Genomic DNA, 26,852 nt, shown 5'->3' with positions numbered 1-26,852 from the left:
AATAGCTAATCGTATAATCATGACTGATTAATATATTTGCACATTTTAACCCTTTGTGAAGTAGACAAAAAACAATTTATTCAAAGTTGCAGACTTTGTTTTTCCCCCCCTTAAAACTGGTGAATGTTGTGTGGCAGAGAGAAAAGAACGGCTTAAACGCATCATTAAAAGCAATATGACCGTCATGTCCCCAATTAGTGGCTTTAAACTTCAATAAATAGTATGAGTAAAAGCTCGCAACATTACTTAATCAAGCAAAATTGATCTTTATTGCGTTGGTGCGAACACTTTGTCTTTGTTGAACTGCCTTTAAAAGTTTAATTGCACATTAAATGAGGTCGGTGGATATTGAGAACAACAGCAGTTTATTTGTTTTATTTATTTTTTTGTTCAAACTGAGCATTCTTATCTTATCTTAGAGATTTCTTCCTCAGAGTATTTTTTCTTCTCGGTGTGGGAATGTACAGTTAAATTGATACTTCTTCTTCTTCTTCTTCTATGCATCGTGTGAATATTTTCCTACATTTGAAGCCCAGTAAGATTGCTTTTATAAGCTTCCACTCCAACTTGCCAGTTACTGTATATGTGTTGCATGTTTTCCCACGCGTGTGCCTCAAGTACAGATCCCCAGACGTACACAGACGTCAGCGGTTATGTTCCTTTATTAAACGGACCGATCTGGTCCACCTTTTACACGCTGCTGCTCCCGCTTTAGACGTGTTTAATCTGGCACTCTTTGGGTCTCCACAAATACACACAGCTGGGATTATTTTTACTCCCTTGCTCCTGCTTAAACCCCTTTCTCTCTCTCTCCTCTCTCTCTCTCTCTCTCTCTCTGTGTGTGTGTGTGTTTGACCTCCATGTGTTACTTTTAGCTCAGGATTTGAAGGGGGCGTGAGGGGGAAGTGATTTTTTAAATTTTGCTCTCTGGTGACATCTGGCGGTCAGAATCGCCAATCTTCTCCCTCCGCTCCAGCTTTGAGGATTGGAAGAATGCAAGAATCTCCCAGAAGGAAAAGAGATCGCTTGTCTGTCAGTCATGCATTAGTCATCTCGGGGAGCCACAGTTATCTTGATGACCATCTCCGGATTCAGTAGCCTTTCATTCCTCTGCCACTCACGCACACAAAAGTCATCCTCAGGACTGAGTAAGTTGATCTGTGTGCGCCACCGGTTCAAGAGCAAACTGGTAATTGAACCTGGACTACTTGGGTACGTAAGAATGCATAACAAGGTGGGAAATGGATATGGGCCGTTTCGAGTCGGGCGATTTCGATTTGCAATCAATCTGTGGCGTGCGAGTTAAAAGAAAAGCAGCCATTTTGAAACACCACAGAGATAATTAAATGAATGTTACATAAAGAAAATAAATGGAGCCAAAGTCATTTGGAGCTCATTCCCTCTAAATGCCACCAAGAAGATATTTTGTGAACTCTGGCAAGAGATAAGACGGTAATTGTATCATTAACCACTACTGCTGAATAAGAGAGAGAAATAAATCTATACTGATCCCTGACGAATGGATTTCAAGCAGTGCTTAGGTTATAAAATGGCAGATATAATGAGCATTTTTAAATAAAGTGCCACACAAAGAAACTCCTTAAAATGTAAACTATTTTGTTAAAGCTACAAACATTAATATTAATTAGGTTATCAACGTTATGAGGCCGTTTCTTCGAGGATAGCCCTGAATGCAGCTTTATTCCCAACAAACAGCATCAGGTTCCAGTCGAAGTTCAGGTTTCTGACAGGAAATAGACTTTTGGCGGGTATTGTTTTCCAGTTAAACTTCATTTTGCCGTGCTCGTTTCCTCACATCCAAACTTACAGAGTGCTGCCATAAAATAAACAGGTGCTACAAGAAAGCATGAAGAGGGTGCAGACGTTTTTCTTTTGTTTCAACTCGTTTTTCTTGTCTTATGTCACATTAAAGCTAGAAAAATGGATAAAACTTACAGCATGTTCTGGGTTTAACTTTTCATACACATTTGTGTAGATCCTCTATACACGAAAGTAAAAGGGGAGGAAAAATCGTTTAATCGAATTAAATGTCTGTAATTGTGCTCGCTACTTTTTGATAGAGCTTCACTGTCACGTGACTCGTCAAGCTTTCCCCCCCCCCGTGTGTCCCTCGCGGAATCTATGCGGTGTCACGTTGCCATGGAGAGCATATTTGTTTTCTTCCCCCCACAAAGCACAACCTTCCCCCTCACACCAAGTGAAAGGTTGTGCTTTAAAGTTTGTATAGAAGCGTTTTATGAATAAAGACTGGGAACCAGAGTGGCTTCCCGATGAGCAGACAGAGGTTTTCTGAGGCGGGTTAACAGCAGAGACCAGCAGAGACTAACCTGTCTGTTTACAGGTGAGTCACTGAGCCTGTTTGCGCTTTTATTTACTCTTTTGTAACGTTACGCGGCGTAAAAATCATTAGGCAGACCGTATATATATATATATATATATATATATATATATATATATATATATATATATATATAGTACAGACCAAAAGTTTGGACACACCTTTCTAATTCAATGGGTTTTCTTTATTTTCATGACTATTTATAAGGCAAGAAATCCCACTTATTAACCTGACAGGGCACCTATGAAGTGAAAACCATTTCAGGTGACTACCTCTTGAAGCTCATCAAGAAAATGCAGAGTGTGTGCAAAGCAGTAATCACAGCAAAAGGTTGCTACTTTGAAGAAACTAGAATATAAGGGGTATTTTCAGTTGTTTTACACTTTTTTGTTTAGTGCATATTTCCACATGTGTTATTCATAGTTTTGATGCCTTCAGTGTGAATCTACAATGTCAATAGTCATGAAAATAAAGGAAACTCATTGAATTAAAAGGTGTGTCCAAACTTTTGGTCTGTACTGTATATATATATATATATATATCTATATCTGCTCTTTTATCGTACGCAGACAGCAGCTGCTACGTACGCAGGTTGAGCCCAAAGCTGTCGCCTGTTTAAGTTCAACATACAAACAGATACTATGAATTTATTGTTGGAACAAGTTTTGGAGGAGTCTGCTTGAATCTTGTTATTCGGGGTCAATAGGAGCAGCTATCATGGCAGGGAGGGGGGCCATGTTATGATTTCATGACAGGGCAACACAGAGACGCAGCCATTCCCCCAAATCAGACTGATGACTTCAAATAACATGAATATTTTTAATATGTCCACTTTCTAAAAGCTAGTGGTAAAGCAAGACGTTTCTCCCAGGGCTGACAAGAGGGTGGGCAGAGCTTTGTCAACGTTTTATTTCAAGTATAACATGGAAACAATATCATGTTACAAGCAAAATAATCTGCCAATGGAACAAGTGCCTTCTCATCAATATTATGGAAGCGTTGACTTAAAAACAAGCCCCTGTCTTGTTGGAAAGTTACTTGTAAGTTAGTTTGTTTTATTTCAAGTGTTCTGAGATGTTTGCACTCGACCAAAATGACTCTGTGAGATTTAAAGATTTCTATTCAGCTAAAGAGTTCAAAGGTTATTCTTTGGCTGGACCTTCCGTTTTTGCCTATTGACCTAGTTTTGTGTATTTCGATGCTAATGAGGAAGTTGTTGCTTCTGTCTTTTACATTACAATGATGTAATTTCTTGGCCAAGTTTTCCTTAAAAAAAAATTTTTTTAAAATAGAGATTTTTATCTCAGGTGACTCCCACGTGTGTTTGAAATTAAATGAGCATGATTCTGTAATGTTTGGGTGTATAAAATGCAAATAGATATACTGTTATTGTTTTGCTAATACCATGTAACTGTCACTTTAGAGGTCTGAATTACAGCCTCCATAGTAACAAACATGCACCACATACAGCTGAGAGAAAGAAGATACTGCTCTATTGGTTTGTATTATTATCAGTTTCTAAGTAAACAAGTGAAAAATGACTCTTTTTCAACTAGCAATGCATTGATGTACAAAAACCCATTGCAATATTATTTAAGAGTGCAAGTGTATTTCAGCGTAAGGATGAAATAATACCAATCTTCGTCTTGTGAAAAGCCCACACACTGCCTGATAGGCCGCATGCTTTTGCTTTTTTTTATGCGTCTGCTCCATTCACACAGAGTCAGTTTCTGGTTCTGCTGGAGTTTTCTTCCAGTTAAAGGGGAGTTTTTCCTCTCCGCCGTCGCCACACGCGTGCTCGGCATGAGGGATTGCTGCAGAGTCGGCGACACAATGCAAGCGATTGTCGCTATGCCCAGGAGTGAACGCTGCAGGTCGTGATCTGCTTTTTGACCAATTTGAGTAATAAACTGAACTTCACTGATATTTTCTTGATAACTACGATCACTTGGACTTCACATATTATTGGACTGAAATTACTTTTTTATTTTGGAAAAGTGCCTCAAGATGACTTGTTCTGAGTTGATATAAACAAACTGGGTTGAATTGAAAGTCTTGCTGAATCTGTTGACATTTCTCTTCCCTTCATAAAATATTGTAACTGATTCATTGTGGGGAACTAACTCTATATCCAATAACTTCTCTCCAGTTCAGCTTATTGAGGCTGACTGGAAGTTTACAATCTGAAAATATCTTCCAAAGCTTCTAAGACACTTCATTTATTTTGTCAAATCTGTAGTATGTAACTTTTATTTTAAAAAAAAAGGTTGTTTTTTTTTTACACATTTGTTCAAACTATCACTATGTACGTGACACCGTGTTATGAGACAAATACTCAGTGAAAAAATTAAGCTCTTCTGCCTTTTCCCAGTGCTAACCAGAAACAACCAATCAGAGGCAGGAGGTGGGTCTTAACGCTGCCAATCATGCCCACTTAATGGCCATGCTTTCTGCTATGTTGTGAGTTCTCAGGCTAGTTACCATGGCCACCGACAGCTGAATGGTTTTCCTGTAACTGTAAGCTTTTTCTCGTTATTCACAAGGGTGATTGACGGCGCTAAGCCCCTCCTCCTGGCTCTGATTGGTTGTTTTTGGTCGAGCAGTGGATTTCTTTAGACGGCAACAGCAAGACTGGGAGGATGTGGAGGAGCTCAATCCTTTTGCACGTTATATGTCTCACATTATACTGATGTCATGACATGGCGACAGTTTTAACAAATATGTGAAAAAACATTTTTTTTATTAAAAGTTACACACTGCAGCTTTAATAGTCATCAGGTAACAGAGGTAAATTTGTTGTGTTGACATAAATTTCTGCATTTTATTTCAAATTTTATTAGAAAAAAATAATCTTTTTAAGTATATCATAAAAAGAAATAAAAAAATCTGCCTTGCTGTTTAAATAAATGCTTACAGATGTACAGTATGTTCTCTTGCATTTACAATCAATCCTAGGACGCTAACTCCAAAACTTCATAGTACAGTAATGCTGCCGTGGGAAGCTTTATCAACTCATTTATGTTGAATTTCCAAGCGTTTTCATTTTTTCCCCCCACCCCCCGTCACCTCCACCCTTTTCTTTCAAACCTTCCTCCATCAGGCTCTCAGGGACGCCAGAATGAGCTGCGCGGTGGCAAGGGGCCGTCTGCAGGTCCTCCAGATCTACCGCCTGCTGCAGTGGATCCACAAAGGAGAGAAGGAGGAGATCGAGAAGATGGTGAAGCTCGGGGTGAAGAACCTCATCAACCTCACCGAGCCACAGGAAGGCCTGGGAGTGCTCCACCTGGCGGTTTCCGCCAACAATAGCGGTGACGAGCTTCATCCTTGCTCTGTCTGATTGTAAATTAGCCGCTTCGATCAAACAAGTGCTCGGGTTGCGTTTTAACATTTGTCAGCTGAAGCTGCGTTTTATGACAACAAACATTCGAGCGCAATCGCACCGCTCCATTTCTATTTCCATGTAACAGGAAAGTTGTATTTATTATATTAAGGTAATTTGAGTCGATGCGTAAAACCTCGGAAACTTCTTTGGTTAGTGGTAGGGAGGAATGGCCAGTGAGGCATGTTACCTCTCAGGCAAACAGAAAATGGCACCAGACTAGCAAAACGCTGGATTATTTTAGTTTTATGTTTTTTTGACATGCTAATCATTGGTGTTTGCAACCCGAGTTTCTGTTTCACACAGCTCCGCGGGCCGCAGCGTGTCAGGCTCAACGTCCATCTGAGTGTTTCTGTTGCTCTTGTCTCCTCGCAGACCTTGTTGAGTTTCTCCTCTCCCTCGGCGCCCATCCCGACGTCCAAGACAAGATGGGCCGCACGCCCGCCATGCTAGCAGCGGAGCTGGGGAACCAGGAGATTTTATCGCTACTGTTCCAGAAGCAGCCTGACATGACCCTAGTGGACATGCAGGGCAAAGGTGGGCAGAGAGTGAAAACAGACTGAAATGTTCAGACGTGATTCAGGCTAAGAGCTCGCAGAAGAGCGAGTAGAGAGCTGGAGGCTCTTAAAAAACACACACACACACACACAAAGTGTCACGATGACAAATTCTGCTGTGCGATAAATCGCCCCGGTAATTACTGCGATAGACGATGATATTGTTATTTTGAGACCGTTTTCAAGGAATATATTGATAATGGGGAAATAATCCAAGTCCGCCCTCTCAAAGACTAAAAATACTTTAATTTTGTGAAGAACATTTAACACTGGAACTGGAATAACCAAAGTAAAACATGACGGCCAAATACAATACATAAAAATAGAAATAAAAACCACATGCAACCAAAACTCAGAAATGAAATGGATTATGATGTGTCATCAATAAAATATGAATCATCACAATGGAAAGTATCATTTCAGTTTATTATGTGATTAATTGCTTAGCTTTAACTTTTATGGTCGTTACAGAGGGTATATAGTGTTAATACACTGAAAGCTAACTTTAGCTTTTTTCCCCAGGCTATTTCAATATTTCTTTTCTATTAAACTGCTGAATGCAGAAGTTTACATTTATTGTAGCCTTTGTCAATTAGCATTTCACACAGAACCCAGACGCTCCTGTAGGAGCCCGTCAACAAACTCCAGGATTAATTATAGTTGGAAAATTGACCATTCTTCCATAACATATGTTGAAAATTTTTTTTACATGACTAAATTAAGGCTGAATGTAAAAAAAAAAAAAAAAAAGTAGAATTCATTTCAATTAGTTTGCTTTCGAGGTACAGAGCTGCTTTTAAATATGGTGGAGAGGTTTTTGATCAGCTCATGGTAGCCGCAGACAGTTCTGTGTTTTATCTTTTCCAAAACCAGTTTTCCATGTGTGAACGTCTGAAACTGACGTAAGATGGAAAAAAAAAACTCTTTTATCAATATTATGATTTAGGAAATTGAAATAACTTGGCTCGTTTATCAGATTAAAATGGTACTAAACAGAATGTCCATTAAGCCAACATGTCTGTGTTTGTTGTTGGTCAGATGTAGAATCCTAACCTTCAACGTTGCATTTTTATAACCTGTGAACTGAAAATCATCCTAATTAACAGGAAGAAAGGCATAAAAACATCACTGTGTGGAATTAATCTATGTAATATGTTTCACTTAATGAGTTGAATTACTGAAATAAATGACGTTTCAATGCTATTCTAATATACTGAAGAACACAGTACTTATATATGTGGTTTCAGATCCATGCAGGTAATTTGACCCTGCATGGCTCATAGAGAATCCATAATCAATTTTTAAAATTTTGTAGCCAATGAGAATGTTTTTTTTTTTTTCTCTTATTAGGTTTTGTCAGATAATCGTTGCATTACATCTCAAGAACACGCGTGTAGATATCGATGAGAAAGACACAATCCCAGAGAATCCCTTCAGATAACCTAATTCTGTTCTTGCTTTAATGCATCCAGATCAGAAAACGCAGTGAAACACGGAGGGACCGAGAGTTGGCATCAAGGTTTGGACTTTTGTGTCCAAACATTGAATTTGCGGTCGTGAAATGTTCTGCTGTGTCATGCAGCGTGTTTGTCCGTGTGTGTGTGTGTGTGTGTGTGTGAGTCAAGCCCCTGTGTGTGTGTGAGTCCAATTACAGATCAAGCCCTCACGGTGACGCTCTGATGTGGAACCTGCTCTGTAACCCGATAACGCCGCTCGCTCCCCAGAGGCGCGTTCAGCCGAAACGCTCCGCTCACATCCCAGGCTTCTCTTCACGCGTTTCATTCCTCACACGTTTTCGATTATCGCGTACAAGTTTGAACAAAAAAAAAAAAATCTAAATTATTTTTAATTAGCAGCTGGTTATTTTTCTCAATTGGATCTGAATGTAAAAGTGAAGGTAGATATTTAGCGCTGGCAACACATGAACTACACAAAGAGTCAGCAATTAAGAACCGCCCAGCCTGTCTGATCACCTCCTATGTATTTATTTTTTGTCAAAGTCCAAATGTAAATGACACTTCTGTCATTTTTAACCTTGTTTTTCATTATTATTTTTTTTTTAATCTCATTTGTGATTCAGGCGTGCTATTCTACTGCAGCTACCCCACCAAGCGCCACGCCCACTGCCTAGAACTGGCGCTGCAGAACGGGGCCGATCCCAACAACATCTCCCGCAGCGGGGTTCACGTTCTTAGCATGATGTGTGAGAAAGCTAACGAGTGCACCCCCTTGTGTCTCACCCTGCTGGATGCTGGTGCAGACCCCAACGCGGCAAATGAGGTAAAAAAAAAATAAAATAAACAAAAAACAAAGAAGAAAACATGACAGAAACAATTGAAATGACAGAGAAAAAGATGGAGAAAAAGCCATTGAAAGTGTGATTTCTCCTGCCCAGACAACGGGCGTGACGGCGCTGATGGAGGCTGCCAGGACGGGCTCCCTGCCGGTTGTTCGGCACATCCTCAGGAACCGTGGAAACCCGAACACCCTGGACAAAAACGGTTTCAACGCAGTACACTACGCCGCCCTGAGCGGCTGTTTTGAGGTGTGGTAACCAGAACGTTTTCTGTCATATGCCTTTAAACGTTTTCACATTTTGTTGGGTTGCAACCCGAGACGCACCGATCCGATGTTAATATCTGCACTGGTCCCGATATTGAAAAGACAGCGTAGACTCTCACTCGCTATTGCTTTTGATTATAAATGAAATCATTGTTTTTCCAGGTTAGTGGAAACCGTCCTGCAGAATGACTTTTTTTTTTTTTTTAATTAATAATGAGAAGGATAAATTGTATTTATATTTGATCATTTTCCTGGCACTTCAGTCCTATTAAACACCAGAAGCAGAATCTCATTTTAGGTAATTTAGGTCTGGGCTATCCGTAACACGTAACTGCAATGTTTCCCATCCTTCAGGTAATCATGGTGCTGTCAGGATTTGCAGCAGATATGAGTGTGGTTAACACAGAAAGCTGTACGCCCTTACACTACGCCGCCGCCGCAGGCACTGCCCCGTCCTGCAAGTTCCTTGCTCAGAGAGGTACGCCGCGACATTGCAAAGCGTCTTCTGTTCCAATTTCAATCACCCAAAGTATTTGTTAATCTCTGGAAGAGACGTTTGGTCTCCGGAGCTTTAAGGATTTCGGTTAGAATGAAGAATAGCTCTTTTGTGTGTTAGCATTGCAAGGTTATATCTCTGCTTTGACGCATGTGGAGGCAGGAAATTAAATCAAACAGAGCAATATGCAGTCCTGAAGTAAATTAGGTAATGTGATCAAGTGTTTTTTTTGTTGGGGTTTTTTTCATGGAAGTGTGCTCTGTGTTCAGGTTGTAACCCCAAAGTAAAGAACAAGGAAGGTTTGCTGGCACGTCAGATTGCCAAAGAATCAGGACTCAAGGCAGCGGTCAAGGAGCTGAAGAAAGCAGAGCGGGCATTTGGGAAAAGCAAAAAATCCACCGGTGGCAGCTACATGTCAGATCTCTGGGCTCTGACCCTTCACGATTGGTCAAACGAGTACCAGGCTGAATTAGTGGAAGCCTTTAGGGACCAATTTGGCTTTGCTGACTTAGACACCTTCAAGTCCGTGTTAGAGAACCTGCGCGCTCCGGTTGAACCAGACAACCTCAACCTAGTCTTCTCAGCACACGACAAGAAGGGAGAGGGCCTGATCAACGTGAATGAGTTCATCAAAGGCACCAAGTACATCAAGAAAGTCTTCCGTCTCTCTGTGTACACGACTCAGAAGAAAAAGAAAGAAAAGGGGCCTAAGATGAAGAAGAAGAAGAAAGGCCCGTTTGTCCTCCCCATACCCATTTGCACCCTCGTGCCAGAGCTCAAGCCCCGACGGCCCGACGGCGGCCCGCCTCACTTCATGATTGAGAAGTACCACAACTTGACAGACGTTCGCCGCTTTGACAGTGAGCACCCGCCGCTTCATCCCATAGTCAACGACTCGTGGTGGTACATAGAGAAGCCAAACAAAGTTTACATCAACATGAACTACTGTGTGAGGAACGGAGATTTGGAGTCTCTGAACCTCGCCTTCGACGACGGAGTACCTGTGGACACTCAGGATGAATTTTACAAGACCCCGCTGATGGAGGCATGCATCAGCGGCAACTACGAGTTGGTCCAGTACCTTTTAGAAAAGGGGTGAGTAGCCACACCTACAAGCATCCAGATGTTTCCGGTCCAGGCTTGTCAGTGTTGAGACACACCCAGAAACACTTGGCCTGTCGCACAAAACCCCAAGAAAATCTGTTGTATGTACAAATACTGTTAAAAAGCTCTGTATTTGTTTTTCACTGGTAATTCCTATTAATAGTTACAAGAGTCAAAGTCAAGTTTATTTGTGTGTCACATTCCAGCAACCAGGTAGTTCAAAGTGCTTTAAGTCATAAAGGCATCATACAAAATGCATTATACATTACATTTTGTCAAATGCCATCAACAAAATCGTCAAGCAAACACACGTCACATATGTTGATCAATGTTCCAGTTACTACTAATCAAAGGAAACTCTAAACAGGTGGGTCTTAAGTCTTGACGTAAAGCTGCAGTATGTGACTTTGACAACAATGTGTTGTTTTTTTCATATTTGTTAAAACTGTCACTATGGTGGAAAAACCATTTCAATAAAACTGTTTATGCCTGTCATTGGTGGCCATGGAAACTAGCCTTAGCATTCATGCCAGCCTATGTTAAGATGAACCAGCTATTGTGTAGCAGAGAGCAAGGGGAAGGGTGTTAGCGGCACGTACACAAGAGTGATTGATAGTGCTAAGGCCCTACCGCTGCCTCTGATTGGCTGTTTCTGACTGGGCGGTGTATTTCTGCAGTTACTAGTGGGGGAAGGCAGAGTATCTTGATTTTTTTCACATCTGTCTTTTGTTATACTGTGACGACATCATGATAATTTTAGTAAATATATGAAAAACTTTTTTTTTTTTTTTAAATAAAAGTTACATATTGCAGCTGTAAAGGAACTCGGTGTTTCGGCATCTTTGCAGATTTCTGGAAGTTTATTCCAGATTAGTGCTGCATAGAAGCTGAATGTTTGGTTCTGGTCCTGGTCCTGCTCTGCATCCCCAGAACCAGAAGCCCTGGGAGGTCTGGAAGGTTTGATACGACAACAGCAGGTCTTTAGTGTATTTTTGAATTGAATCCATTCAGCGATTTAACAACTATCAGAAAGCAACGTTCTATCTGACGTGCAGCTTCTTTTCAATAAGTAATGAGGTCTCACTGAACACGAACTCCCACCTTGCGTCCGACAGGGCTGACGTGAGCATCTGTGACCAGTTCTTCTGGACGGCCCTCCACCACGCGGCCAACAGGGGATATTTGGAAATTGTGGAGCTTTTGGTGAATGCCGGGGCCGACGTCAACGCAAAGGCCCTCAACGACGGCACGCCGCTCATGCGAGCCATCGAGAGCTCCAGCTTCTCCTGTGTGGAATTCCTCATCAATGCCGGGGCCAAAGTCAATTCAGAGACCAAGAAAGGTACGACGCAGTCTGAACATTGAAAAGGTTTTGTTTTTCCATTTTAAACGTAGGTTTGAATTGACGCTGTTGTACATTGATACAGATCTTATCACTGTGCATCATCCTTTTAACACGCGAGTAAAAACAGCAGTAGAAATACGAAAGAAATCTGCTCGTCATTAAGAGCGTCCCTACTGTTCAGAAGCACAAAAGAAAAATGAAAACAACGATAACTGCATTCATTCGTCTCGGCCTCGTTTTTTCTCTCCCAGGAGTAACCTGCCTTGATGTGGCCAGACACTTTGGAGAAACCAGTATAGAGAGCCTGGTTCAGGAAAAGGTGAACGCTCTGCCAGACCCCAAGAAATCAAAACCTAAACCTACTAAAAAGAAGGTACCCGCATAGCCCTGCCGTTATGACCGCGGCGTACATTAAAAACTTTCTGCATGCAACGTTTGATGTGTCACGCTGGCGTTTTGTGTGTGTTCGTTCGTGACAGGTTTCCTAACGGAAAGCAATTTCCTTGCAACGGCTGGAACGATGCAGAACATTCAGTCACGTCAAATGTCACACTGTGTACGTTTAGGGACGCAGCGATGCATTTTGGGGCTTTTTGTTTTTCACTTCCAATACCGAAAGCGAGGTTCAGTATCGGTGGATTTCGATCCGATGCACAAAAAAAACACAGCTGAATTTAAAACATTCCATTTTTTATGAAACACGTGAATTAAACATTTATGTGATAACTCTGCACCAGTACAAATTTAAATACAACAACAGCTTCACCACCTTGGTCAAACATGTAAAAACAGCACGACTTGAATTAGTTCAGTCAGTGCAGTTAAGAGAACAACAACAAAGAAACTGAACCTGAACAACAGGCTGACTGTGATGGTCAAATACGTAAAAATAACCTGCAACAAAAAATTTTTTCAAATGGATCAGAAAGTTCAATTAGGAATTCAAAATATAAAGTAGAAATAAATAAGAATGCTTGACATCGCTCAGAAGACAAAGCATAGAATTAGACTGAATAGATCTATCTGGCCTTATGAATCAGGGACTTTGTCACTGATACTTGATCTAGATTTTTTATATTTTTTATATTGTACATATATTAATATCAGACTGGTACATCTCTATTTATATAATTTCTTTTTAAGTAAGAACATCCCAAACCTGTATCTGATGACGTTAGGCAGGAATTTAGAAGCAAACTGCACCAAGTCCGCCTCGGTACAACGCATAGTGTTTCACCTTTCATTTGCTGCTGTCAGTAATGCATTTATTCAATTCTCTGAAAGTAGTTTCTAAATATTATTATTACATCAGAATATTTGCAAAATGTGTAATTAAAAGGGAAGGAAGCGTGGAGATTTTGGAGGGTGGACTGGTCAGGTTTGGAAGTTGCTGGTGATGAAGAAGGTTGAGGAAGAAGAGGAGTCTTTAGGTTGCCGGTCATGGATCAGTCCAGTCTCTTATTGAGCCAGTGGTAGAGAGGAAGGACTCCAGTGTCAAAAGGGAGCACAAGGAAGGTGTGAGCAAAGGAAGTGGGAAACATGAGGAACAGCAAGGAAATCTACAGAGCTAGAGGTAATGAGAGGTTAACACTGAACCGGTGAATAACCAGCTGATGCGAATGATGATTTGTAGGTGTGTGAGAACATCCTGATCCTCTGTCAGAGGAAAACACACACCACATAACCATAACACTGACCAAATTGAAATCACGAAAATAAATTTGCTGAATGGAGACACACCATTTTCGAAAATAAACCAAAAAACTTTTTCAATAAAAGGTTTTTGCGTTAGGATGAGGTGGTTTGTGTTTTGCAAGACTGCGGTGGAAACACTTTTTCGGATCACACGAGTCTCGTGAGCGACAACTGGACGTTAACCACTGGCGGAAATGTCAAAGTAGACGACAGGAAGTGGTAGGAGGATGGCGGTTTGTTTTGTTGTGGTGCAGCCGGCTCCACCAGAGCGCTCGCCGCGTCGCACCGTTCATGAAAAGTTGTGTGTCATTCCAACATGTTGAATCTGCAGCTGTTCTGTAAAATGGTCAACTACAATTCAATCTGGAGAGACTCACACAGAGAAGAAAATAGCAGTTAAAAAGATTTAATGGTACAATTTCTTTGGCGCTCGGACCCGGCAGAAGACCGTGAGCCGAGGATCGCCGTGAGCAGGCGGTCTGCTCGGCGAGCTCGGGATAGTCTTCCCCCCGGGACCGAAACTGATGGTGGAGCGGAGCTTGGAGAGGAAGAGCACAAGGGATCCTGGAGGACGACCCTCATGGTGAAGGTGGAGAAGGGGAGGAGGTGGGTCGAAGCACGGCTGACGAGCAGGAAGACCCCAGGGTAGCTTGGACTTTTGAAGGTGTCTTTGGACGACGATTGGCTGGAGCGGCGTGAAGCTCCGGTCCGGATTGGCTGCGGTCGGGCGTAGTGATTAGATGATGTGGTGAAGCTGGTCGAGTCTCCCAGTTTGAATTTTCGCCAAGGCTCCATTTCAATCTGGAGAGACTCACACAGAGAAGAAAATAGCAGTTAAAAAGATTTAATGGTACAATTTCTTTGGCGCTCGGACCCGGCAGAAGACCGTGAGCCGAGGATCGCCGTGAGCAGGCGGTCTGCTCGGCGAGCTCGGGATAGTCTTCCCCCCAAAAGAGGGAGCCGGGCCGAGGCCTGGCTGGCCTGCAGTCAGATGACTGATAGGCGCACCACGTTGGTTGGGGCCTGCAGTCTGACGAGACTGATAGGCGTCGGTTGGGCCTGCAGTCTGACGAGACTGATAGGCGTCGGTTGGGCCTGCAGTCTGACGAGACTGATAGGCGTCGGTTGGGCCTGCAGTCTGACGAGACTGATAGGCGTCGGTTGGGCCTGCAGTCTGACGAGACTGATAGGCGTCGGTTGGGCCTGCAGTCTGACAAGACTGATAGGCGTCGTTGGGGCCTGCAGTCTGACAAGACTGATAGGCGTCGGTTGGGGCCTGCAGCTCGGCGAGACTGATAGGCGTCAGTCGGGGCCTGCAGTCGACGAGACTGATAGGCGACGGTAGGGCCTGCAGCTTGGCGAGACTGATAGGCGTCGGTCGGGCCTGCAATCTGACAGGACTGATAGGCGTCGGTAGGGCCTGCAGTCTGACGGGACTGATAGGCGTCGGTAGGGCCTGCAGTCTGACAAGATTGATAGGCGTCGGTAGGGCCTGCAGTCTGCCGAAACTGATAGGCGTCAGTCGGGCCTGCAGCCTGACGAGACTGATAGGCGTCGGTCGGGGCCTGCAGTCTGCCGAACTGATAGGCGTCAGTCAGGGCCTGCAGTCTGACGAGACTGATAGGCGATAGGGCCCGCACGCTGGCGGGACTGATGGCGAAGCAGTGTGATGGACTGCGAGGCCAAGCCGGCAGGGCTGAGGGCCTGTTGGGCCCTGCTAGCTTCCCTAGGTGTGAAATAAATGTTAGAGGTGACTGTAGCGGCCTCTCGGAATGGACAGCCAGATGCAGGGAGTTCCGAACGGGTGCAGTCTTGACCTTTCTTGTCAGACACAGTGAAAACTGTAGCATAAATAAAGGATACATAATGTATAAATAAACATAAATGTTCACACAACACAATTGCGCACATTCCTACCTCATTCTGCTTTCCAAGAGCGCTATTTTACAAATTTTCTTTTTCTTCAGGCTCTAACGCTGACTCTGCGTGGTTAGCGAAACAGGAAGTGCCTAACACAAAATACGCAAAGAAGAAATCTACCGCTCTTCAAAATAAAGCACAAATCAACCACTAAGTGTCACTGTGGGACCAATGAACAAAAAGAAGAATTTCACCATTTAGTAGCTATTTACGATGACTAGGGCTCCACCACCAGTTATTTGGAGAGATGCTCACCTGCAGACATTGCATGTGGAGCTTCGAGCACAGCTGAAAGATTTGGTAGGATATAGGATGAGAAGGCCGGGGATGACCAGCGGCCGAGCTGAAGGAGAGAAGCTGAAGGGACGCCTGACGATGGCGATGAGGCAACGCCTATTCTAAAAGAATGGCCCGAGAAGTGGCAAGGGGGAGGATCTCAGCTGAGATCAGTCTGAGGAGGCAGATGAAACGGGCAGCGGTTGTAGTGGTCAGGGAAGAATTTAGTATCGAGTTAGATAGTCTCTAACTGATTGAATACTTTAGATGCAGTGTGAACTCACTCCGTATCTGAAATCCATAGAAGGCTAGGAGGAAAGCGCATGAGTGGAGCTCTGATGTAGGGGACGAAGGCGCCGGATTGGTGTGCAGTGATGAGATTCCCAAGTGATGGGAATGAGATGGGTTTCCAGCTATCAGGATTAGAGGAGCTATGCTTAGAAATCCCTTGAGAAGAAATTCACAGCGGGGTTCGACTAGACTAGATGACCAGACTAGACTAGATGATGTGGTAGGTTGCTAAAGCTTAGCGTGAAAGTTGCTTCCAGCGAGCAGACTGCGGATGTAGGAAAGAACTGAAGAAGGGAAGCTGTAGGAATGCTTTGCACGGAGGCAGATGTGGGAGTTATAACTGGACCTGGAGGGACAGACTGGCTGCCTGTGATCTGCTGTAATATGATTAAGTTGTACGGATATACGAATCCTGCTTAACTAATTAATTAATTAATGCAACTACGGATGAATGCGTGGATGTAATTCTCGAAATCCTGGAGTGTTTTTATCTTATGCTGGGGGCAATGAGACGAAGTTGGATCGCTAAATAATAGGGGCCTGTAAATCCCCCAAAAGCTCTTTAGAGAACGCAAGGAAAAGGGTAGAACAAGTCAGGATTCCTACTGCGCGGTAGACTAGAGCACGTACACGAGACCGAGAGTCAACGTCGGGCCGGAGTTTAGTTTCCTGCCAATGAGGATCGCCATACGTCCTGCTCCAACGGCTGGTAGCGACCGACAGAAAGGGATTACCGAAACGCTTTTAGGTAATCGGCCACATAACAGGGAAGTTAGATCTTCGTGAGCCATATTGCCAGCGACGGTCCGGCTTGGTGGTAAGCAGTCGGAGTATCGGGGAACGGGAGGCTTGTTTTATACGAGCGAGCTTTGTGGTCGGCTACGACTAGCTCCAGCGGTAATTACTGACCATTCATTTACCAGAAGAACGTTGGCTGGTTTTATCCCGTCGCGTGTATCGAACTGACGGCTGTACAGATGACGCTGACCACCTAGCGCGCATGTCTGCGTACCAACTGTGTGTATGCCTCCTTGGTATGGGTCGGAACCAATGGATGACGAGGAAAGAAAGCTGTCAGAGCGAGCGGCGTTGTGAACTATGAATCACTTGAAAGAGGACTCGTGAAGTTTGTATCGCTGTGCAGGTGAAGCTAACTGTTCGAGGGTGGAGGTTAAGATTGACGACTGGAAAGTACGCAGATGAGATCCGGTCTGCTGGCTGCGATGAAGCTGCAAAATTAGAGAGCCTACGAGCGGCTTCTGATGACCAGACTACTCGGGGTGCGACATAGGCCCGACTGAGGGGGAAGGAGAACCATCCTCCCCACATTGTGCACCAGGAGCGGCCCCGTGATTGATGGTGCTGCTAAGGTGTGTGTGCGTGACTGTTTCTCCCCGTGTATGTCGGCTGCCTGGGTGGCTTGAGTTCCTGATTGCTCAACTGAGATCGTCAAGCCATCTACGGTCAATGGCTGGGATTGCGGTTGTTGTGGATGCTGGACCTACTAATGAAGCCATTCGTGTGTTCCTGCAGCATTGTTACGTTTCCACCTGGTTCACCAGATGATAAGCGCGGATCTAGGTAGGCTGCGTCTCTGCTCTCGGGTAATCTACCTGCTGGGTCCATAGTTAAGGTATTTTCTCTTTCAGATACCTGATGACTGCACCATTTTGGAGCTGCAGCGCTCGGACGCTCTGCCATCTGTGTGGATGGGCTGCTTGCATGGATCTGGGGTAGAAGGGGCAGCACGGCTTTTTTTTTTTTTTTTTTTTTTACAGAAAAGAGAAATTGTAAATAAAAGATTGCCCATAGCTCCGTTTGTTTTCAGGTGCGTTTTATATGAAACTTTAGGCGGATCCCCTCTACTAGTCATGAAAAGCTTTAAGAAAATGGTGCTGCGATTAGGAGACCAGCGGCAGCTGGGGCGGAGGCCAGAATGAGCTGAAATGCAAACTGGAACTACTGACAGAATTTGGAGCGATCTTAGCAACAGAGGGAAGAGAGGGCTACGGCGGCCTGAGCGGGGAACTAACGGAACGAGCTAGTCGCGACCCTGGAAATGCCAAGACTGACCGGCGATAGGAGGCGTGGTAAACATGAGTTAAAGGCGCTGGTGCGCTGACAGAGACGTAAAGCGAAGGGAGAATGAACGAGTCAGGAGCAGGTACGTCTTACCTAGACGACGCCCAATGGGCGCAAATGAAGCTGCGGGTTGATGAGGCTGACAAGCCAGCTGCGAGCCGAGATAGGTGGAGGTGGGCGTAGCGGTCTGATGCGACGTTCTCTCGGAGGTGAACTGGGAGAGACGATCGGGCAACGGATCGAGTCCATGGTGGGACGAGCAGGAAGAGCCGACGTGCGTCGGTGCAGCCACGGCGGATCGTGGAGACAACCAGCGCTTGCTGCGGGGGACAGCACCAATGAGCCGCAGCAGCCTATGGTGAGCCGGAGCGGGGAACCGGGCAGATACCGGAGGACTGCGACGTCAACGAGGGGAGGACGGAAAATTCCGCTCGTCGTCGCCGATGGAGGCCGAAGGAAGGCGTGATGAGGGCGGTTAGATTGGTGAGGAGTAGCGGGGAGTCGACAGGAGCGCAGCCGGTCGGTGAGGGATACTCCCTGGATCTGGGCGGACGGAAGGCAGCTGAAACTTGTTGACTGAATGTCGGAGAGGTAGGAGAAGCGTTCACGTAGGGTCGAAGCACGGCTGACGAGCAGGAAGACCCCAGGGTAGCTTGGACTTTTGAAGGTGTCTTTGGACGACGATTGGCTGGAGCGGCGTGAAGCTCCGGTCCGGATTGGCTGCGGTCGGGCGTAGTGATTAGATGATGTGGTGAAGCTGGTCGAGTCTCCCAGTTTGAATTTTCGCCAAGGCTCCATTTTCCACGAAGGTCAAGTCTTTCATTTCACTACATTTATTGTTTAGCAAAGGTCTTTGAAGAAAGTTCTATTTACACTGTTCACTAAGAACAGAAAAAATTCAGCCAAGAAAGTATAGAAACTGTACACTTTTCTCTTATTAAGGCCAACGTCTGAGACCTCTTCCTTTCCTTTTTTTTCACTTTGTTGCATTTTTGTTTGTTTGTTTTGTTTTAAATTACTTTGTTGTAAAAAACCCAAAAACTTACAGATTATGGAAAGGGGATTTTTAATACATTAGCTTTTTTTTTTTTTTAATTTACGTGGCCAGCACTGGTAGCAGTTGGTGCAATAAAGGAGGAAAACTCTTCTGTGAAGCGTCAAAAGTTTAAAAATCCAGAAGAAACCTTGGAAAGGTAGTAAAAATATTGGACAGACAGGAATGTCCGTCGTCTGTTTCTCATCACGGTGTAACTGTAGCTCTCAGCCAGTTAGCACGATCTGCGGTCTGCTTATCAACACTTCAATCGTGCGCATGCACAATCATGTAGAACTAGATCTTTAAAAATATACACCGGCATGCATTTCTTCCAGAAGGGATTTCATGTTATGTTTTTAGAGTCGTTTCTGCTAAGTGGACTCGCATGTTCAGTAAATGTTCCACACCGTTAAGTTTCTAAGGTTACTCCATGGCTGTTACTGATACTGACACCATTTTGAGATTTTTTTTTAAAAATTCAAGACAAACTGATTTATTCATGAAGGATTAGATTTAAACTGTGGCTAAGGAGAAAAAAAGACATATATAGTAAATTATACAGTAATTCAGCGTAAATGAGAAACTCATAGAGTCATTTCACACAGAGTTTATAACTGATGTTTTTGTCTGATGCTTCTGGACTCCAGCCTCAGTCCACTTTGGGAATCTCCTCCAAACTCTTGAATTGTCTTTGCATTATAACAACCAGAACGCTGCGGTTGCCTCTGTTGCTTGTGCAACTTTTGCTGTGACACATTTTACTCCGACTCGTCCGTCCATCACCATACTTATGGTGTTTTCACACCTGATCGTTTGGTAGAGTCATTTCAATTGGGGACCAAAGTTGCAACATTTGTTACATTTTCAGCTTGGTGCGCTTCACTTTCACACTGTGTCAAATGAACCAAACCCTTTGAAAAGCCTGTCCACCTTCTTGCCTGTGGGGGGCGCTGCACCAAGATCCACTGGAGGAAAACAACGTGAAAACCTTTAAAGAAGACACTGAGCGCAACTTCCTTCTTCACAAGATGTGAACCAAGACAGATTTTAGCGGCCGTAGGATTTCTCTTTTGTCTTTGGCAAAAGAGCATGATACATTTCTTCTTGCTAGCGCTAAACACACGTTTGTTTTGGATGTATTTACCCAGAATGCCCTGCGCTATTGTCCACTTCCTGCTTGTGGAGTGATCTCCGGTCCACTTGGCTTTCCTATATGCACTCGTGCGGAGACCAGGGTTTTCAGGCGGATCAGAGTTCGCTCCTTTGGTCTGCATCAGTATGGTTACACATAAATAATTTCACTTTTTTGGTTACGGAATCTATTAAAAGTTTCTCCTTTTGAAAAAAGTATTTATTTGGAAAATACTCTTAGTTGAATGAAGTGCACCGTCTACGGAGCGGTAGCTACTCCAAACCTGCATCCTGCAGTCGTGTTTCTGTAACTCGAACTGAGCCAAGTTTAAACTTGAAGCAGGTGAGTCAGACTGAAGCACAAAGCCTTGTTATGATTTTAGCAGGCTAAAAAGTGCTGACTCGGCACTTTCTCTGTTGAGGATCTTTGGTCTGAACGCTAACGTTACAGCAGCAGGGGAAGTCTTTGGTTTATATTATTATGGTATCATTTTTGTGTCAGATTTTACTCGCTGATGTGCTTTTTTTTTTTTTTTTTTCAGCATGTTTTGCTCTTTCATTTTCATTTTCTTCTTTGACTTTTGATTTTTTTCTTCAAAACTTTTCAAAGATTTTTATCACTATACATTTTCTCAGACATTCATCAGCACCTTTGTGTCGTGTAAATATTACTAGGGGTGGGCAATATGGACTTATTTTTATCAGAATGTTTTGTGATAATATTGTGATTACTAAAAAAGTGACAATAAGAAGTATTTTTTAGGTAATTGCATGGTTGTGACTGTGTCACAGGAATTATGGCCCCACAAACACAAATGCTGCTCTTGGTTCTCTAGGAAATGAGACATAAAGAAATGTGATTTATAGCTCTAAAATTGACACAGTAACTGAATTTAATCATATTTTCCAATTTATTGATACACAATTATTGCACAAACCATTTAGAAAAATTGTTAAGTTAACAATCCTGGATTGTTAACTCCAGGTCTGTCTGGACTGTATTTTAACTCCAGACAGACCCTACAGACAGCTTTAGGGGGTTTTAAACAATAATTGGAATTTATTGTTACAATAATGACCCAAAATCTTATAAGTAATTTATCTCAATAAACCGTAAGTGATACAATAAATGCCCACCTCTAAATATTACCAACGATTTTTTTTTTCCCTTTCTGCTTTACCTGGTTAACTTTCTAAAATCACATTTTGTTCTGCAAAATGCAAACATCTTGTGTGTCTGATCTTCAGTGCCTATGAAACGTATTCACTCCTTTGGATGTTTTACCCTTGGATTGCTTTTACAAATTAATCCTGGTCAACAACATTTGGCTTTTCTAATTATAATATATATATTTTTTTTTTTACAAAAATATTTTTAATGTCAAAGTGAAAACTTTTGTACAAAAGATGACACCTAAATAAGAAGATGTAACAAAATATAATTGATTCCATAAATATTCACCCCATTTGAAGTCACTGACCTAATTCAACAAAGGTCCCTCCAATTGGTCCCAGTAGTCTCACAATAGTCTTTTGTCAAAAAGCAAAATGTTGTTAATGAATATTGATTTGTAAAAATAATTTTAAAAAAGGGGGCAAAACACCAAAGGGAGTTTTTTTATAGGTACTATGAATATCTGTTTCATTTTTGATATTTCTGCTCCATTGAACTCATTCCTCTTGCTGCTCTTTGCGTCAGTTCTTGGTGATTGCCTTTAGGTGGCTGCTGCAGGGGGCGCTGTGCAGAGCAAGACGATGACTGGGACATCAGGGAGGACGCCCACGCAGATGGACTCCAAAAGCATCATCCTCCATAACAGCAGGATCACCGCAGGAAAAACTAACACAGTGGATATTAGCTTTGTGCCAAAAACCGTACGTTTGGTTACACCGACGCCTAACAACCTTGCATATAAAAGCTAAATATCGACTACATTTGACTTCTATTATTCCTTGAAAACTCCAACTCTGGTTGTTTTTGTTTTGTTTGTTTGTTTCAGATTTGGGGTGAACCGCCCACCACCAGCCAGCTGATGTCAAACATAGCGAGACAAAAGGGTCGCATCACCTTGGAGGTGGACTTGGACGACTTGTTGATCCCTTTCAGCCAGCGCTTCCAGAGACGGATCCTGGAGCTTACCAAGCCGAAGACCAAACTGGAGGAAAGCCAGAGACAGAGACAAGTGTCCTAATTATGTTACTCTGCTTATGTTGTCATCGTCGTTGCCTTTTTATTATTATTATTATTATTATTATTATTATTCTTGACAGCTCATATGAAAAACGACATTCAGCATATGTCCATCCCTGGGGCAGTGGGATTTTTACCAACAACTGAATTAAATATAGAGCCATGCAGATAATGAGAATGTGAGTAATCAAGTGAAAATAAAAAGTTCTTTCCTCTTATGGTTCTGTGTCTAAAATGAAGGGACTGTTTTTGTCTTTGTCGTTTAGGTTTTAGGATTTTCTCTTCTGGAAACAGTTTCCAGTTTGGCTACAAACTGTCTAAACGATGCCTAGCCTTTAACTGTAAAGAATACAAAATTGTTATGTAGTTTTACAAAAAAAAAAAAAAAAAGGTGAGTAAAAAGTCTTGCTAAGTATATTGGAGTATGTCGCTCCTAGCTTTGCACAGTTTTTTTTCTCAATGTTCTTTCTAAAACAGCTTAATATCTGCCATATTAAACAGTTTTTCTGTAGTTTGTTAATTAACGGCACCTGTTACTCTCCCATTGACTGAGATTCTTCCGGTAGATTTCCTACCGGGCCAATCAGCGAACAGAAGGAGAAGTATGACGTCGATTTTCTGCAGACTTGATAAAACTACAAGTCTGCTTGTAGTTTCATCAGTGGCAGCGCAGGAAGTGATAGAAGTTGTTCAGTCCGAGTTCGCCAAGCCTCCAAATACTGAATTAACATAAAGCAGTCGGCTCGTTCAGCTCTTCTCTCTTTTCAGCGAAGGACGGGTGTATACAGTGCACGCAATTTCCGGTAGGCTTGTCTACTTCGGACTGACGCATTATGTCATGAACAAACGTTAGCGGGTTGGGTCAAATTTGAAACTTCAAAGGGGTCCATGTCTCTAAGAAGCAATGGTTTGTGAATAGCGGAGGGTCCAGACCTTCAATACGAAGTAAAGCGTAGGACCAGGAACTACACCTTCTTTCGTCTAAAGATTTGTAGGAACTGTTTATTTGACAAGATAATAATGTAAGAGTGCGTTTTACAACAGCGTTACTTGTAAATGCCTGCATTTCTAAACTGAGCAAATTAAAAGTGGTGTTTGCCTATAGGAAATGAATTAAAATGATGTTTGTCATAGGTACTTCAAAACAACGTTTACGGGCGGCGCCATTTTGAATTCCGATTTCGTAACTAGAAGCCGTTACCTCGTGTCTGACGTCAATTCAGCTCTGAGTTCCAACATCCCAGGTACACAGCGCTACACTGAGGTGACATCACACACAGCTGTGCTCTCTTCGCTAATTAATTTTGCTTGGTAAATGGCCACACCTCCGAGCACCTGTCTTCACTACGTATAGTGGTGGACTTAATTAAAGTGGTATGATGACGTACTAGGGGTCTTGTAAATAGAAAAAAATGGGTAATTTTCCACCAAATGGTTCATATTTTATAGAAAAAAAACAAAGGATATTTTTCAGGTCTAAAAGTTGGAAATTACCTAGAAAACTCATCACAAAGTTTCTTCAAAAACACGAACATTTAAGCGTTTTAAAAGTCAAATATATTCTACCTTTGATACTCAAAAATGTCCACGTTTTTAAAAAAATAAAATAAAATTCAGAGATTATTCTCAAAACTTTTTTTTTTTTTTGCCGGAAATAAACTCTATCTACTATCTATATGTATGGCCTGCAGACCCTGTCGTAAAATTAATTCCTGCTGGAGTTTAAATCTTTATTATTACTACTATTATTAATTTTTTTTCCAGAGATACAGATTCGTCTCATACGTAAGTCGCCGCAGCTTGTGATGCTTTTCTTCCTGAAGTTTCACATGGTAACCAGTAGGTGTTGCTGTTTGTCAAATCTAGCCACATAAGGTTTTGGTTGTTTATTAAGGCTGGTAATTTAAAAAAAAAAGAAGGAAAAGAGGAAAGAACTTGGAGGGAGCTCTTTCTCCTAGCACAGAAAGAGATCAAAATGGCAGCCACGAGTTTTAGCTGCTCTCACATGCAACACTCTGATGGCTGTAAGATATAAATAAATAGAAATCTACAGCGTAACCATGAGATTTACCTGGAAGATGTGAAAGAATGCAGCTCCACTCTTTTTGCGTCACGTTTGCCTCAGGTTACATTTTGTTAAATAAATAAGCTCAGAAAACATTGCAATTTCCTGTTATAAACAGCAGCAGCAGCAGCGTCGTCAAATAAAATTAGTTAGCAGTGTCTTCAAGGTCCACAGGGACACGGTTATATAATAATAAAAAATAAACACTGGCAGAGGGAGGCAGCTCTGAGGTCTGAAATGTATGCTGGGAATTGTTCAAATATACATAAAACGGATGTGAGGAGAGGGAGAGAGACGACACGAAGAAGACAAAAACACATGTAACAGAGAAACCTGGAAGCCCAGCAGGGCCGTTCGCGATCTGAGCGAGACGGGGGGGGATGGAGGGATGGCGAGGGAGCAGGACGGAGGAATGAGAGGCGGGGAGTGAGAAGATGGGGGCTTTTCTGGTGCGATCAGTGGCCACACGGGTTAGAGGGAGTAAACAAGGCTGGCTGCCGGCTGCCGGCTGTGACGCAGCGAGTCCGTCAGGGCGTGGGCTCAGGCTTATATGGTCATGCAGTATCTGGGCACGGCGGTCTGCTGGGTGTGTTGCTGTTGGGGCTCACGCCGCAAAGAGATGTGGGTCAGTTCACAAAATAAAGAACAAATATGGATCATTGTCAACAAAAACACCCTCAAATAGTAAATCCCGAGTGACATTTTTAAACGTTTGTGTTTTTAGTGTGATTGTAGAGGCTCGTGGGACTGAATCTGTGAATGAAGTGGAATATGTATCGACTTATTGAGGAGATATATTTTTATTTTTATTACTGTTGTAGAGTTTGTTTTTTGTTTTTCTCCCCCCTGTCAGTCTGAGCTCCTATCGACGTGCTGCAGCCAGCAGCACTGCGGTCTCCGCGCTGTGGCCCCGCACCGCTTACTCAGCACTTCTCACCCTCAGCCTCCCAAAACCAGCGGCCCCCCTCCCTCCCCCCCAGACAGGCGCACCGCATCCCCGAACCTCCTCGGTAATATTCCCCGTTTACTGCCGCTTACGTGAAGCTCGCTCCAACCCAGACACAGATGTGCTCACACATGCATGTAATCTAATAAAATAAATAATAACAATAAAAAAAACATCCTTAAGCCATAAAGCGTTCACACACAAATTCTGCATGTCACACGCGTCACACCGTAGATAGACATAAAAATCCACAATATTAAACAAGCCGGAAATGTATTTACACCTCCAGAGCTTTATTGGATTTTTCTTTTTTTTTTTACAATACAACCAGAAATTGATATGGGTTTTATTGGGACTGAGCTATCTGAGAGATCAATACGGAGCAGTGAATAATTGTGAAGCGAAAGGGACAAGATGCTTTTCAATTTTTTGCTAAATATGCAGCTAAATATGTATTCAGGCCTGCTTGGTCATGTTCTGTAGAAAAATGTAGTTGTCAGACCAAACTGGATTATACCAGAGGATGTTTCTACTCTGACTATTTTGGTCTTTCTTTCTTTCTTTATTTTTGCAAAATAGGATGTCTGGTGATGTTTTTTTAAAGTCCTGTCATAATCCACAACTAGATTTAGGTATGGGCTTTGACTGAGCCATTATAAAACATTATTATTATTGCACCAATTTAATTTTCAAGCCGATCACTGATGTTTAAAAACGTTGGACACACAGATTCAGATTTTGGCCAATTGTTGTTGTTGTTGTTTTTTTGTTTGTTTTATTTATTTATTTGTTTGTTTTATTTATTTTTTTGTTTGTCTGAAAGGTAACCAAAATCGCTGGTGTCTATCGTTAAACCGCACATGTGCAGACATGACCTGGTGGGCAGGGTTTGTCAGAAATGTCCATGTTTTTTGGGGGGGGGGGGGGGGTTCTAGAAAATTCTTTAGATGAATCTCAAAATATCGGAGTTTTTTCTGGAATTCTTTCAACTTTTTGGAGTTCAGAAATATCCTTGTTTTGTCCGAGATTATTCTTAAAATTTCTGCGTGTTCAGTGGGAAGTTACTCTACAATGGCCACATAGTTCATCCTGACTCTCTGAAGCATATTTGTTTTAAATCACAGGATTAATGTAACTTCTTAACTCTGAGTTGCTCTACAGAAACTATGTTCCTAACATGAAACGCCTCGCAGAGACGGAGCTGATGACTGTAAACACAGTGGCACTGTGCGCTAAAGCTGTGCGGAGCTAAACAATGGTGGCACTGTCCTGATGCCTGATGCTGCTGTGCCATGCATTATTGATGAAGTCAGCTGCTTTAACTCTGCTCCCAATGATGCATGCGACTGCAGGAGGATACATGCACACCAATGTTCCCCATAATGCTCACACAACACACCTGAACGAGTGAAACTCT

General features: G+C 42.8%; 1 protein-coding gene and 1 long non-coding RNA gene across 2 annotated transcripts; one reads left to right on the top strand and one right to left on the bottom strand.

The window, feature by feature from the left end:
* Positions 1–482: 482 nt before the first annotated feature.
* ankef1a (ankyrin repeat and EF-hand domain containing 1a) lies at positions 483–22,642 on the top strand. The gene is made up of 11 exons (XM_032585338.1): positions 483–2,362; positions 5,460–5,667; positions 6,114–6,275; positions 8,376–8,575; positions 8,691–8,840; positions 9,212–9,335; positions 9,623–10,448; positions 11,573–11,799; positions 12,054–12,175; positions 21,953–22,108; positions 22,234–22,642. Exons 2-11 carry the CDS (start codon positions 5,478–5,480, stop codon positions 22,423–22,425), a joined length of 2,349 nt encoding a protein of 782 aa, XP_032441229.1. The 5' UTR covers positions 483–2,362; positions 5,460–5,477; the 3' UTR covers positions 22,426–22,642.
* On the bottom strand, positions 22,186–24,899 carry LOC116734158 (uncharacterized). Its single transcript, XR_004342180.1, has 2 exons — positions 24,496–24,899; positions 22,186–22,389 (listed from the first exon to the last, which is right to left on the bottom strand). It is a non-coding gene; the product is annotated as an uncharacterized LOC116734158 (long non-coding RNA).
* Positions 24,900–26,852: the final 1,953 nt, after the last annotated feature.

Source organism: Xiphophorus hellerii, chromosome 15 (assembly GCF_003331165.1).
Source record: "Xiphophorus hellerii strain 12219 chromosome 15, Xiphophorus_hellerii-4.1, whole genome shotgun sequence".
Classification (NCBI taxonomy): Eukaryota; Metazoa; Chordata; class Actinopteri; order Cyprinodontiformes; family Poeciliidae; genus Xiphophorus; species Xiphophorus hellerii.
The sequence above is the reverse complement of the archived record's forward strand: the minus strand, read 5'-3'. Positions and strand labels throughout refer to the sequence as shown.

Excerpts from the sequence above, each read along its gene's own strand:
- ankef1a (XM_032585338.1), top strand. The coding sequence starts at position 5,478 with ATGAGCTGCGCGGTGGCAAGGGGCCGTCTGCAGGTCCTCCAGATCTAC. Across the intron at positions 9,336-9,622 it reads CAAGTTCCTTGCTCAGAGAG|GTTGTAACCCCAAAGTAAAG; the intron begins GTACGCCGCGAC and ends CTCTGTGTTCAG. Across the intron at positions 12,176-21,952 it reads CTAAACCTACTAAAAAGAAG|GTGGCTGCTGCAGGGGGCGC; the intron begins GTACCCGCATAG and ends GATTGCCTTTAG.